At 39.3% G+C, this 14,534-nt stretch overlaps 1 protein-coding gene across 3 annotated transcripts in view; it reads left to right on the top strand.

The window, feature by feature from the left end:
* Zfand3 (zinc finger AN1-type containing 3) overlaps nt 1–14,534 on the top strand; it is a 243,572-nt gene that overhangs the window by 69,282 nt on the left and 159,756 nt on the right. For 2 of the 3 annotated variants that reach the window (XM_085679849.2, XM_085679850.2), the window contains exon 2: nt 11,028–11,068. The exons of the other annotated variant lie outside the window; for it this stretch is intronic. In XM_085679849.2, the coding sequence (XP_085535975.1) occupies nt 11,028–11,068 (41 nt within the window). The remainder of the gene's footprint in view (nt 1–11,027; nt 11,069–14,534) is intronic. 3 annotated transcript variants of the gene reach the window in all.

The following is a 14,534-nucleotide window of genomic DNA, read 5'->3' as shown; positions in this document are numbered from 1 at the left end:
AAACTGAGTCAACCTGCATGCCCATCAACAGATGAATGGATAGCTAAAGTTTGGGTTGTGTATGTTTGTATGCTTCTGTGTGCATTTAATAAAATACTATTCAGGTTTAAAGAAAAATGCAGTCACAAAATATGCATGAAAATGGATGGATGTAGAACATATAATATTAAGCAAGGTCACACAATCTCGAAGAAAAAGAACTGCATGTTTTCCCTCATGTTTGGAACCTAGCCAGTATATATGTAAACAAATGTACATGTGGGAACAGTGCAACATGTTGAAAAGAGAACAAGAAATATCCTGTAACTACTAGGGGATGAGAAAGAACTGAATGCAGGTAATGGGCATGAGTCATGAAAGAGGATATAGTATTCTTTTTCTAATTTTAACTGTCATGTATTTTTTTTGTTCTTGGTTGTCGATAAATGCTTAACACTTAATAGTAAAAGTGTAAAACCCAGTGAGAAGCTCCACAGCTTCAGAATGCCTATTCTTACTATGTAAAAGTTCATTGAGATGTGTAGACTTTGGGTCTGTTTAATTTTGTTGTGTGTTTTTCAAGTTTTTAGTAATAAAGTTGATTTTTAAAAAAATTTTTTAGTGGTTGAGTGAAAAAAATGAAAGCATAGCATCATAAAAATGGCTTAGTTTTTTTTTTAAAAAATGAATTTAGCCCCTTAATTTCATTTAAAAACATTTGTGATTTGATTAGGGGGGAATATGATGTCAGGTCATATCTTTATTTGTCTACAGTGTTTGAGTGAATAAGGTGTTCAGTGCTGCATTCTAAAGGTGTAAATTTTGGTTTGTTCTTGTTTGGTAAGTAATGTATAGGATGAAACTTCTTGACCGTATGGTATCTGATTTCAGTAATGTTTTATCAAATTGTTTTGAGTGTCCATTGCTTAAAATAATTATACAGTAGGGCTATGTAGAACACTTTAAAAAAGCTTCCCGGACTAGTGAGGTAGCTCATCTGGTAAAGGCAGTTTCTGATAGGCACGATACCCTAGCTTGATGGCCAGAACCACATAGTGAGAGAACCGACTCCTGAAGTTGTCCTCTGTCCTCTGTAGGCTCACACACACTAAATAAATAAGTGTAGTTTCAAGATAGCTCCCTAAACTGTGTAGTTGAAAAGATATTGTGTTCTCTTCCTTAAATTTCTTGGTAATTATACCCCGTAAATGCAATTGTACATGAGGCTGCTTTGAAACTTAGGGCCAAAGCTATGCAAAGTTAGGGAAATATTGGGAAATAAACTCCTGGATTTTTTATAGAGCACTTCAAAAGAGGGTCTAGGCAGAAAGTATAGAAATACACAGATATTTGGAACAGAAAACCAGCCGACAAAGGCTGTGTTTAAGAGAAAGATGGCTCGGGTAAGGAATGCGGTTAGTGGCCAGGGACTCTAGCTAGCATTTTGGGAAAGAAAACATTTCTTTCTAGATTATCTAATTTTTGAGAATTTTGGGAATAAATTAGAGAAGGAATTTTCTGGATCAAGAAAAGCCCCTTCAGGTCATAAAGAAAAAGGGGGTAGGAGAAGTGGAAGATGTCTAGACAAGCCCTTCCCACACCTTCTCTGGACTGCGAAGGTTGCCTTCAGAGAACAAGTGCAGCAGGGCTAAATTTGGAAGCAGAAATGCTAACCACAATCCACATTTCCTGGCCCCTCTCACAGAGAGCTCCTTGATTCACTGCTTTGTCAGTCACACTTAGAAGTTCAGAGAGGAATACTGTAGTAGCCGTATGTGAGTGTGGAGAGTATTTCGTTTTTTAGGAGTTGCTTTTGATTTTTAAATGTCATCCCCTAAATAATAGACCAGTTAATTAACCTCACAGACCAGATTGGTTTCCCATTTTTTGTTTGTATTTTTTTTTAAAGCTCTGATATAGATACCTGTTTTCTCTACATCTCTGAAACAGCCCACTGTAGTGCTGATTAATTATGAATAAACTCTTGGAAGGTTACATCTAAGCCTGTGAAATGAGAATGTGTTATGTCAATAATGTCTGTAATTAATATGGAGATATTTGCTTTGCCCTTGTTTGTGGCGGATTAGCTTTCCTTGGCATGGGAAAGGCATGATAGAAGTCTTTCATTCAAATTCAGGGTTGAGACTGATAGGTAATGAAAAAATATGTTATTACATGGAATCCTAAATATAAATGGGCTGCCTTAGCATTAATGTGAATGCATTTTATGTTTGTGTTTTTCAGTGAAGCCTCGACTTTTCCTCGACACATCTGTCATCTTGTTTGAGAGACACACACTTACTTTTACACAGGACATGTACATAATTTGTCCCCTAACTGTGTAGTTAGTACAGTAGGAGCATACTTGTTGGAGTCAGGCTTTATCTGCTGAAGCCTTAACTGTCTCCACCTTTTACTTGCAAGAAACCTCCACAAATGACTCACCTTGAGGACCTTACCCCCCCCCCCCCATGAGGATTGTAGTAACAAGTGGAAGCTTTAGACATATACTATCCTACAATGGTTAACTCATCTAATCATGCTGTTGAGAGGCACAGGTGCTTATGTATTAATTATACCCCGTTTAGCCCCTATAATGGCAGGAGACTAAAGCTAATTTGTGAAGCAATCTGAAGGTACTCTTAATTGATTTTAAAAATAAAATTTTAGATTATTAGAAATGGTTAAATTTGACAAATTTTTGACTTGATGTTACCTCACATGTGCCATTGTTTTCTACAATTGACTCTTAATTACATCCTACTAACTGTCCAGGGTTACTTTTTCTCCCATTGTAGTCTTTTTTCTTTTTAGCAGTAGTCATCTAGGGGAGGGTAAGGAAATAGATTTGTATTAGCTTGGTGCTTACTATTTTTTTCCCATGTACTTGCTGGCCCGTCCGTCCGTCCGTCCGTCCGTCCGTCCATCCATCCATCCATCCATCCATCTATCTATCTATCTATCTATCTATCTATCTATCTGTCTATCTATCTATCTCGTTTATTTTTAAGGCAGGGTCTTACTATGTAGACCTGGCTGGCCTCTGACTTGCAGAGATCCTCCAGCACCTGCTATCCAACTGCTGGGAATAGAAGCATATGCTTCTATGCCTCACTGCCTGCTGGTCATTTTGAGAAATACCATATTTAGTCCTTTCCCCAGTTTTCTACCAGGTTTCTTTTGCTGTTCATGCTCTTCAAATGTTTTGAATATTAGCTTCATAATAGGTGGGTGGTTTAAAAATGATTCTGCCTATTTCATTGGTAATTTTTCTCATTCTTGACAGCTTTGCTGTGCATAATCTTTCTAGAATTGTAGTGATTTAGTCCTTAGTTGTCTTGCTATGTTCAATTTGAATTAGTTTTTTTAAATGAACAGGATTGACTGCACTTTAGAACTAATCCCCCTTATTAACAAGTTTGTCATATCCTTTGGGTATTCCTTTAAAAAGAAAACTTTATAGACATCAACTGAATTACTTAGTGATGTGCAACAGTTTTCAGCAGGGAGGTCAGTAGTTGAAATCTCCTTGTCATCCCCAGCTAGGATGTCATCTGTTTGAACTTGCTTTTTCTTGTTTGCCTGGAATGAGCTGGACTGATAATTTAATAGGAGCTGTTTGCTGCTTCCTGTTTGCCGTAGTAATTTGGACTGTGCTGGTTTTGGTGGCAGGCAGATGTTACTAGTCTTTAATCATTTGATCTCATGTCTAAGGCAACTGAAATTATGTTTAGAGTGAACCTGTTTGTTCGTTACACCGTCTCTCCGTTCTTCTGTTCTCTTTCTCTCATCCTCTTATTCACCTGCCGGATGTTGAAGGAGGTTGAATGAAGATCTGTGATTATTTGAGATTAGTGTTTGTTCTGTAAGGAAGAAATCTCACTAGTCCTGTTGGTTCATGCCAGCACTGCTGAGGCCGAGGCAGGAGGAATGCCACAAATTTGAAGTCAGCTTGGACTACAGAGTGAGATTTTTGTCTCAAGAAACCAAAACCAAATTAAACCAGACCAAACAAAAACAAAACCAGAAATAAGTTCTTGTAGAATCAGAATATTTCTTGTTTTAGACCCACATCTAGCCTAGAAAAGTTACTTTCAGACTATTGGAAGAGCTTGCATGGTTTTTCTTTTTTTTTTTTGTTTTGTTTTTTCAAAACAGAGTTTTTTGTGTAGCTATGGCTGCCCAGAAATCACTCTGTAGATCAGTCCACCTACCTCTGCCTCCAGAGTTCCAAGATTAAAGATGTGCACTATCAGAGCCCAACAAGCTTGGCATGTTTTATTCTTAGACTTGCCCTTTACTGATGAGTATGAGGAAGAACAGGTTCTGAGGAACATACATAGGGCGACTTGATTATTATTATATTTATATTGACAGTTTTGGGGAGGGCTTGGCAATGCCATGTATGTGCATTTTGGGTACAGAGAGGTAGTACTCTTCATAAAACAAAATAGATTAGAGATTTCTAGTATTCAGACTAATTAGAAAATATCATTTTAATCTCCTGCAATGAATTATCTTGAGGGTTTTTTTTTTATAGTTAAAAATTTGTAGAGGTGGAGAGATGGTTCTGTGGTTAGAAATGTTTGCTGCTCTTCCAGAGGACCTGAGTTCGGTTCCCAGCACCTCCATCAGACTGTCTCCAAGGGCACCTATACACATATAACAGACACAAACACACACACACATAAAATAAATCTTAAAAAAATTGTTAGCATTTCAGTCCTGCTATTAATACCACAGTTTACAGGAGTGTGTTGATCACTGCAGCCAAAGCAAAAGGAAGGAGACAAAACTACAAGAGACAGAAGATGTGAAGTGTGGCATCAGATTGAGACTTTACTGCATTAGTAGACAGCTGCAGAGTTGTGTACTGCTGTGACAGTCCTTAACAGGGAAGGTTTTTGTCAGCTGCTGCCAGGTCTCCATGCTCTCTCCTGAAGCACCAGAGCCCTTTCCTGTCATTTCAGAAGTCTGTTGGTGCTCTACCCACCACAGGAACTATGACTTTGACCAAAACCACCCCTCCCCCAGTTCATAATTTGGTTGTGTTGCCCACTGATTCCTAAAATCTTATTTCTATTAGTACCATGACTGTACCAACATTTCCTGCTTCATTATAGACATTTTCTCCTCTTTCTCTATGTTCCGCCCTTCACCTTGGTATTCATGTCCTGGTCTCCACAGTGGCCTCCTCTACCACTTCAGCCAACAGCACAGCTGCAGGTGTCACCTCCATCCTTGCTCTAACTGTTCTGTCTCTCTGCTTCTGCTGTAACCTCCACATCATCACAGTTTCCACTGCGGTCCAGCTTACTTCCTCAGCACTGAAGTTTCTTTTATAACTCAAAAAGTTGCCAGGTATCTATTCCTACGACTTTGTGATTCCGTGGACTGCACACTTTGTTGAGATGGCCTTTTCATCCCACATTACACCTGGTAATGAGTAGTGTGATATTTCTAAGTTAAGTGTGGTAGCACACGCCTTTAGTTCCAGCACTTGGGAGGCAGAGGCAGGTGAATCAAGGCCAGTCTGAGCTACAGAGTGATTTCCAGGACAACCGGGGCTAAACAGAGGAACCCTGCCTTGAAAAACAACAAAAATAGTGTGATATTTCTAAACAAAACCTTGTCAGCTGAATCATGATCATCAGAAATTATGAAAGCAGACCCTTTTTTTTGTTGTCTTTTATTGTCTTGATATTCTTTTCAAAATAGTCTCTCAAATTCTTTCTCTGTCTTCATTTACTACCACCAATAAAAGTTTTCTTTACTGTTAGATGGCCACCAACCATTACAGGATCCTCTCTAGCAACTGCTCTTTGGTTCCACTGCATCCAGTCAGCTTGGTATGTTTGAGTGGACATTGCTGTATCCACCTCTTCAAGCTCTAAGACCAAAGCTGTAGGTTGTTCTGTATTCAGGGTGTCCACACCTGTTCATGAATGTATAGAGCTAAAGATAAAAACTTCATGTCTTCCTCTCCCATTCACCGCCTCATTTTTTAAAAGGATTTATTTATTATGTATACAGTGTTTCTCCTGCATGCCAGAAGAGGGCACCAGATCTTACTATAGATGGTTGTGAGCCACCATGTAGATGCTGGGAATTAAGCTCAGGACCTCTGGAAGCAGCTAGTGCTCTTAACCTCTGAGCCATCTCTCCAGCCCCTGGACTTATTTTTGTGTGAATGAGTGTTTTGCCTGCAAGCATGTTTGTGCCTTGTATTTATTTTGGTACTTGTGGTCAGAAGATGCTGTTGGATATCATGGACTTGGGTCCTAGGAACTGAATTCAGGTCCTCTCTGAGAGCAGCAGTCCTCTCTATCCCCTCCACCTTATCTCTTGAGATAGGGTCTCTTACTGACCTTAGAGCTCATTGGTTAAGCTAGAGTCCCTGGAGGTTCCCCTTGCTCTTCCAACCTCAGTGCTGGAGTTACAGATGTGTTACTACCACCTCTGTTTTTCTGTGGATGCTATGGATGGAACTCAGGCCCTCATGCTTCTACAGTGTAAGCACTTTCCCTGTTGAAAATGCTCTCTTAAAACTCTCACCTGGGAGATGACTCAGTGCTAGCCATTCAAGCTTGTAGACTGGAGTTCAGATCCCCGGAAAACATGTAAAATCTGGCAGGTTGCCTGAAATCCTTCCTAGCTGTCAGGAGGCAGAGACAAGGAAATCTTTGGGGCAAGACTAGGTAGACTAACTAAATCAGCAAGCACCAGGCTCAGTGATAGACCCTGTTACCTATGTAAAATACAGGGAGAGTGGTTGAGGAAGGTAGACACCCATGCATGTGCACCCACATGTACATGGAAATACATGGTGCACCCACATGCACATGTAAACACACAGATGCATGTGTGTGCACCCCCTTCCCATGTATATAGCATGAACATCAAAAAAGCCCTATTCTCTAATTTCAAAGTTCAGATGACCAATAGTCCAACTCCTTTACCTGCTTGGCTTTCTCTGAATCATAGCAGCAAGTCTCCCACTTTGGTATTGCTGGAGCTGGCCTGGAGATTGGGAGAACCAGAGAGCAGTTTTACTTCCATTTTGAGATTTTTTTCTTTGTTGAAAAATTGATGTCCCCCAAATTAATATCCTCAAATAGTGATGTCAGAGTAATACAGTTAAAATTGTCCTTTATACAAAATTGGGGAGGAGGAAAACACATCATTAAACAAGATAATTTCTTCATAAAGCAAAAATTTCAAAATAAAAATTCTCAGTATTGGTGAGAATTATTTGAAAGAAGTATGTAAAATTTATCCAGAAAGCAGCTTCACAGCATGTATGAAATTCACACTTTATCGTCTAGTAAACTTTCAGAAACAATTTCAAAGAAAAATTATTCAGACACAGGTTCATTACCAGAGATTAAAAATGTTCACTGTGGCAATATTTATAATAGAAAAATAGCTGGGAAAAAGGTAATGCATACAATAATAAGAGTACAGCTAAATATAGTGTGAATATGCAGTGGATTAATAGTGTCTACAATGTTGTCTAGCCTAAAACAGCATTATAGAGCAGCAAGAGAAATGGGCCAGAAATAGTAAGTATACATGTAAAATGAAAACATGAATTTTGATGGATTTCTGTATGAAATATTTGTCATATTTGAAAGTGTATGGTTTGGGCATACTACACACTACTTACTGTTAAATGCAATAGATTCTGAGTTATACATGTTTACCCATAAAAATCCAAGCAAGCATGTCATATACTAGTAGGATGACATAGGAGGTAGAGTTATAACCTGTCTTTAGTTTTTGCTTACATGTTTGCCCCTCCCCAATTTTTCATAAAGAACTATGTATTTGTGCAACCAGTGAAGAACATTAAACATTTTATCAAAGCAGTAACAGTGTTAACCTGACTTTAAACCCCTGTCTTGTTTCAAAGAAACCTTTTATAGTGTCTTTCTCCCAGTTGACTCCTGAGTAGGGTTGCATGCCCCTAGAGCTCCAGATGGGTGGGAACCTCACAGCTGCAGGAATTTTAGATAATGGTCACCACACACTACAAAATACATTAAAAATTCTACTTAGGTTTTTCATGGTTCAGGCATCTAGAAAGGATTTATCTCTTAATATTACTTACATGTTTTGGTTGACTGTTAAATACCAAATGAGACCCAACAAGATCGCTTAGCTGATAAAGGTTCTTGCTGCCAATCTTGACTACCCAGGTTTAATGACCGAAAATTCACTTGGTGGAAGGAGAGAACTGACTCTTGTAGTAAATTGTTCTCTGACCTTCACCCTCATGCCATTGCACATGTGTGTCCTCATACATTTACATATGAAATAAACAAATGAGAGTGACCAAGAGGATCGTCACTTTTATGACACTTATGGCACTGCCTCTGCCTCCCGAGTGCTGGGATTAAAGACTGCCCCACCACTGCCTGGCAGGCACTTTCTGTTGTTAAAAGATCATCAACAAGCCAGATGTGGTAATATAAACCCATAACCAAAGCATTTGGAGTGTTAGAAGTAGGACAATCAGGACTTTAGGTCATCTTCAGTTACACAGCAAGTTTTAGGCTAGCCTGGGCTTCATGCTACCTTGTCTCAAAACAAAAAACAGCAAAAAGACAAGTGCTGAGATATACTTTGATAGGTTGTGAGGAAAAAGAAGTGGAACTGATTGAAGTAGTTATAGAAAATATTGAGATCCGAACCAGGTAGGACCCGAGTGACTGACTGCTACGCAGTGACTTGGAGACACAGGGAACAGCATGGGAAAGGCTCTATGGGAACAGAAAAGGCCAATGTGGCAGAAATATGGTGAGTGGATGTGAAAATAGAAAGAAGGAAGGAGGTAGATAGAGCCAGACCACAGAGGACATACAGGCTGTAAGAAAAGATTTTAAACTAATGGCTGTAGCACATGGTTGGGTGACATAAAAAAATGGCATGCTGGACAGTGGTGGCACATGCCTTGAATCCCAGTGCTTGGGATGCAGAGGCAGGGGATCTCTGAGTTTGAGGCCAGCCTGGGCTATAGTGCCAGTTCCAGAACAACCAGGGCTATGCAGGAAACCCTGTCTCAGAGAGAGAGAGAGAGAGAGAGAGAGGGGAGAGAAAATAAAAAAGCATAACCCACTTTTTAAAAGATGACCTGACATTTGGGTGGGAAATCACTGTAGGGAGGCAGTAGATAGTGGAGAGTGATTTACAGTGGCAAGTGTCAGTGGTGCTGCAGCGTTGGTGGGACAGGTTTGTAACAAGTACAGTTGCAAGTGGAGCTGTGGGCCTTGCTGAGTGTTTTCCAAAAAACAGCAGAAAAGAAGAGTAAAAACTTCCCATGAGATTGTGATTTGAGCAGTTGGGAAGACGTGTTGCTGTTCATAGAGGTGGGTAAGTGGGGTCAGCCGACTCTTGGGTAGGGAGAACTCTGATTTGGCACTTTGAATAAACTATCTGAAAAGAGATAAGGGAGACTGAAGAAAAAAATGCATTTTTGTCTCCTCCTCCCTGAATATTTTCTTACTTGTTGGTAAGGCTGGTATTGGTGTGCATCCTTCAGCTTTCGTGACGAGCAGACACCCTTGTTTCTCATGGTTGAAAGAGCAGATGTTGGAGTTAAGTGAGAATCATGTATTTATTATTTGTCATCTTTGGCATAGATAGTAAATACTTTCTGTGGGAGGCTACCTTTAACCCTCCCTCACTTTAAAATTGTGATTGTTGATCTTATGAGACAAGGTCTTGCTATGTAGCCCAGGCTGCCCTTGATTTCACTGTGTGGCTCCTTCTGGCATCAACCCCCTTTTTTCCATTTGGTGGGATGATTGGTATGTACCAGATCTGAGGCTTAAACTGTAAAATTTAGTAAAAAGGACAGAAGAAAATTGGCTTATTCTATTTTTCAGGGCTACTCTGGCTAAATACTTAGTGTTGGGAGGAAAGTTGCTTGGGAATGAAGCTGCAAATAGGCCAACTTGCCCAATGTAGAGTATTCTTGGAGGTCTTTGGAAGTTCTAAGTTCTAAGAATGAGTTTGCTTGAGTGGCACCTGGCATATACATGAGTTTGCTTGAGTGGCACCTGGCATATACATTGATTATTTAGTCCCTGGCTGGCTGTGTGCTACCAGGTGCTGTGTTGTTAAAAGGTGGACTCTAAGACACAATAGTCTTAGAGTTAGCTCAGACAGTAGGTCAGATAGGTAAGCACCTGCAGTCTCTAAATGTGAATCTCGGGAAAGTTGTTGGCTGGTCAGATGGGGGTGAGAGGGTTTGCTGTGATTTTTAAGATCCCCTCAGTTTAAGACTATCTTGGAGGAGACGGGAACATTTCCTTAATATTCATTACTTGTAGACAGTTGTGGCACTGTTTCCTGGTTATATAGACATGAATGTGAAAGTTTTTAAAAAGTGAAGCAAAGCAATATGGTAGTGCCCATCTTAGGGAGTCTGGGGTGATTAATAAGATAATGTATGTTAAATGCCCATCCAAATTAGTATTCAGTGAATTATAGCTATTATTAACAGATGAAAGGACACGAGAAAATGATTTGATTGGGAGCAGCTGAAGGAACAAATTTAAACAACAAGGTCATAGTGTGACCAGGATCTGAATGAGAGGATTGAAGAGGAGATAAAAGTTGTAGTGATGGGAAACCAGATGCCTGTGATTATGGAGGAGAGCTTAAAACTCCTCTATAGGCATGTCTACTCTTCACAGAGGGTACTGCAGTGAGCTCTGTGAGATAAACTGACTCCAGGGCTACTACAGTACTCCTAAATGTATTGCTGCCCCAGCTGTTAATTACAGCAAATAAAATAAAGCATCGGCACATGCAAAGGTAAAAATAAAAACCCATGCATTTTACTTTGGTTTTGTTTGCTTTTGTTTTGTTGGGGATGGGATAGATGACTGGCCAGACTTGTACTAATTAGCTTATTAGAGCAGTTGTCTGGCCAGTAAATTCTTTGCCTGCATTTAATTTTTCGTTTTGATTAGAGTGATATGGAATTTTTAGCTCTTCTTTCTTTCTTTTCTTTCTTTCTTTCTTTTTTTATTTTGCCCCAGGTCCAGCAAGACTATGAATCTCTGTTCCAAATGCTTTGCTGGTAAGTGCAGAAAAGGGTTTGGGTGTTTTTTGGTTTTTTTTTGTGTTTTGTTTTTTTCCCCAACAATTTATTTTTTCCTTTTTGGTTATTTTAAGATTATCTAAATTATATGGCCCTCCTATGGATTGTGCATGGGGCTTTGTTTTCTTTATGTGTGAAAGCAGATACTCTTCACTGGGCACTTCATATACTGGTTAAGATTGCTGAACTGGCCTCTCTGAGTGCAATAGAATTTCATGCGTACTTGCATCAAATGCAGTTTGCTCAGTTTGTTGGGGTACAGAGAAATTTTAAAAATGTGTCTGGTTTAGTAGGGCCCTGTATATTAATCTCTGATCTTGACTTAAATGATTAATAGTAAATGTTGCTTTACCAATGAGAATACCACAGGAAGAATATTTTCATGTTGGAGTCAGGAAGCGAGTCATGCTGAGTTAGCCCCTTCTAATCAGATCCCTCCTTGAAATCATCTTGGGTAAGTCACTTCATCTTTTTGGACTTTAGATCCATCATTTGTAAAACACAGAATTGGGGCTTGCCAAGGGCTTTACCATCCTCACATACTGATTGTGTTCTTGAACTGTGACTCCTTCCTGAACTTAAAATCCCCAATTTAGTTTCTCAAAAAGAAGTTTATAGCCAGTCATCTTCTATAACTCAGTTTACTCTTTACTGATGAGATTATGTTTACTTTCTTTTTAATTTGTCAAAGGCAAGCAAAGCTTGGATACTGCATAGGATGTTATGGACAGATTTTAGTGATAACTCCGTAGGAGCAGACAACAGGATATAGCATAAACTGAACTCAAGTACATAGTACATAGTGGTTGCAGGGACCTTTCAAGGGAAAGTTCAAGAACGTGGGCATAGGTGACAAAGCAAAGGTGCTATAGAGACAGAAGAAATGGACTGGTAATGCGCAAAGTAGTCTGAGAGATGATAGATTTGGTAATTACATTTTAAAAACATGCCTTTCGGGTTCTTGAGAAAGATATTCCCAAGTTGTAGGAGGAGATACACATACATATCACATGACATTGAACAATTTATAATTCTAAGCCCTTTTTAGTTAATGCTTTGAGAGTGTTTAGGACTAATGCTTCTGACTATTGACTAGAACATTGCATATTTTGGTAGTTATTAGGTTTGAAGAGGCAGACTTGATGGTGGGTGGTTGTGCATGGGTGTAATTCTAAGGATGCAAGCTTTTTACTTAGAAGGCTGTTAATGTTTAAGTCTTTTTATATTGGGGTGTGTCTGTTAAGTTACATAGGCAGAGGGAAAGCCCAGTCAAGAAGGGGGCTCAGAAGAATCCAATCAAAGTGACTTTTTGTCATTGTTGTTTTCATCTTGGATTCATTGTGCTATCTAAGCAAAGAAACAATCATTCTGCAAGCTTCATTAAACCTTGACATTTGTGCCTAAACTAGAGGATAGGTGGGAATTTTGGGCACGTTGTAGGAGTAGGGAAACTACCAATTTGCATCTGTTCAAAGTTAGCAGTTTGTCAAATATTTTAGGTTTTTAAAAGAAAAGCATAGTTAGTAAATTTGAGCTTCATCCAATTTTAATCACATTATGCCAGGTTCTGTGGAGGGCTATATTCTATCCACAGGATGATCTCCATTGGAGTTTGTAGAGATCTTCCCTTGGGAAGGCCAGATACCTTTGAATAAAGTAGTTCACACCAAATACTTAGGAAGAACTCTCTCATGTCCCTGGATGAATATAATGTTTTTGTTTTTTTTTTAAATCATCAACTGGGTGGTGGTGGTGCACGCCATTAATCCTAGCACTCGGGAGGCAGAGGTAGATGGATCTCTGTGAGTTCAAGGCCAGCCTGGTCTATGTAGTGATTGCCAGAATAGGCCCCAAAGCTACAAAAAGACCCGGTCTTGAAGAACCAAAATCATCAACAGAGTCAGTTTGTGGCTTTCATGTTTCTTTAGATTTGTTAAAGTTTTACTTTCTTTGATTATAGTTATTTGTTGCTGATGTTCTGTGTCCATCCTTTTTATACAGGTTTTTAAAAGCATTTTAGGAGAGGGCTGGGGTGCCATTCAGTTTGTTTAGTGTGCATGAAGCCCTGGGCTCAATCCTTAATAAACCAAGTAAACTGGACATGGTGCTACATGCTAGCACTGAAGTATGGAGGCAGGAGATTCAGAAGTTTGAAGTCATTCTTGACTGCCTGCTGAGTTTGAGTCTATGAAACTCTGCTTTCAAAAAAAATAGTGCTTTCACGTTTGTCAAGTTCTTCCCTCTTCTGTTACTTGCTTCTGCCTGCTCACACAGCATTTGATTTCTTTAAGAAGAAAAAAATATCATTGAACTTTAAAAATGCATTTGTGTATTGTTTGGTTATGAAGATAGAAAAGCATAGAGAAAATATTATTGACATGAGATGCATACAAGACAGCATGAAGTTTGCTTTGGCTACAGCTACTTTAATTTTAAATACTAATTAAAAGCCAGGTGTAGTGGTGAATGCCTATCATCCCAGCATTCAGAAGGCAAAGGCATGCGGATATCTATGAGTTAGCCTGTCTGACCCACGGAGCAAGTTTCAGGATAGTCAGAACTACATAGAGAAATCTCTCTCAAAACAAAACAAAGAACAAGCAAAATGGGTGAGCAATACATTTAAAAGATAGAAAACACTTAAAGAATATGTAAAATGAGGGCCAGCTTGTTGGGGTTTCTGTCCCACCAGGTACCCCACAGCCGGCAAGTCCCCAAGAAAATCACACAGAGATCTCCATAAGTTATAAAACTGATTGGCCCATTAGCTTAGGCTTCTTGTTAACTCTTGTAGTTTATATTAACCCATTATTCTGATCTATGTTAGCCATATGGCTTAGTACCTTATTCAGCTGTCAGCTCACATGTTGCTTCTTTGGTGGTCTGGGCAGGAATGGAGGAATCAACTTCCTCCTCCCCGGAATTCTCGTGCTCTCCTTGCATCATTTCCACTTGCTGTCTGGGTTTCCCACCTACGCTTCCTGCCTGGCCAATCAGCGTTTTATTTAAAACATGATTGACAGGATACAGGCAATTCTCCCGCACCAAGAATAGCTTGTAAGTACTGGTAACCTAGTTTAAAAGATACCAAAACATTTCTTTTTAAAGTGTGTTTTGTTTTGTTTTTAAATAGAAGCAAGCATATGGGCTGGAGAGATTGCTGAGTAGGTGAGTTCTGCCTGCTCTAGGAGAGTACATGCATTTAATTCCTAGCATATACCTGGTGGTTCAGAACGGTCTAATTCTAGTTCCAGGGATTTGATGTCTTCTTCTGGCCTCTAAGGGCACTTTGTATGTATGTGATGCACAGACATACACACATAAAATAATAGGCCAAGAGAAGAATACTCTGAAAAATCACAGTAGGCAGTTTCTTTTAAGTAGATTGTATAACTGTTACTAGGTTTCTTATTGATTTGACAGAATAGCTGACAGAGACAACTTA

This window comes from Myodes glareolus, chromosome 18 (genome assembly GCF_982192425.1).
Source record: "Myodes glareolus chromosome 18, mMyoGla1.1, whole genome shotgun sequence".
In the NCBI taxonomy this organism is placed as follows: Eukaryota; Metazoa; Chordata; class Mammalia; order Rodentia; family Cricetidae; genus Myodes; species Myodes glareolus.
This window is presented reverse-complemented; position numbering and strand designations above follow the sequence as displayed.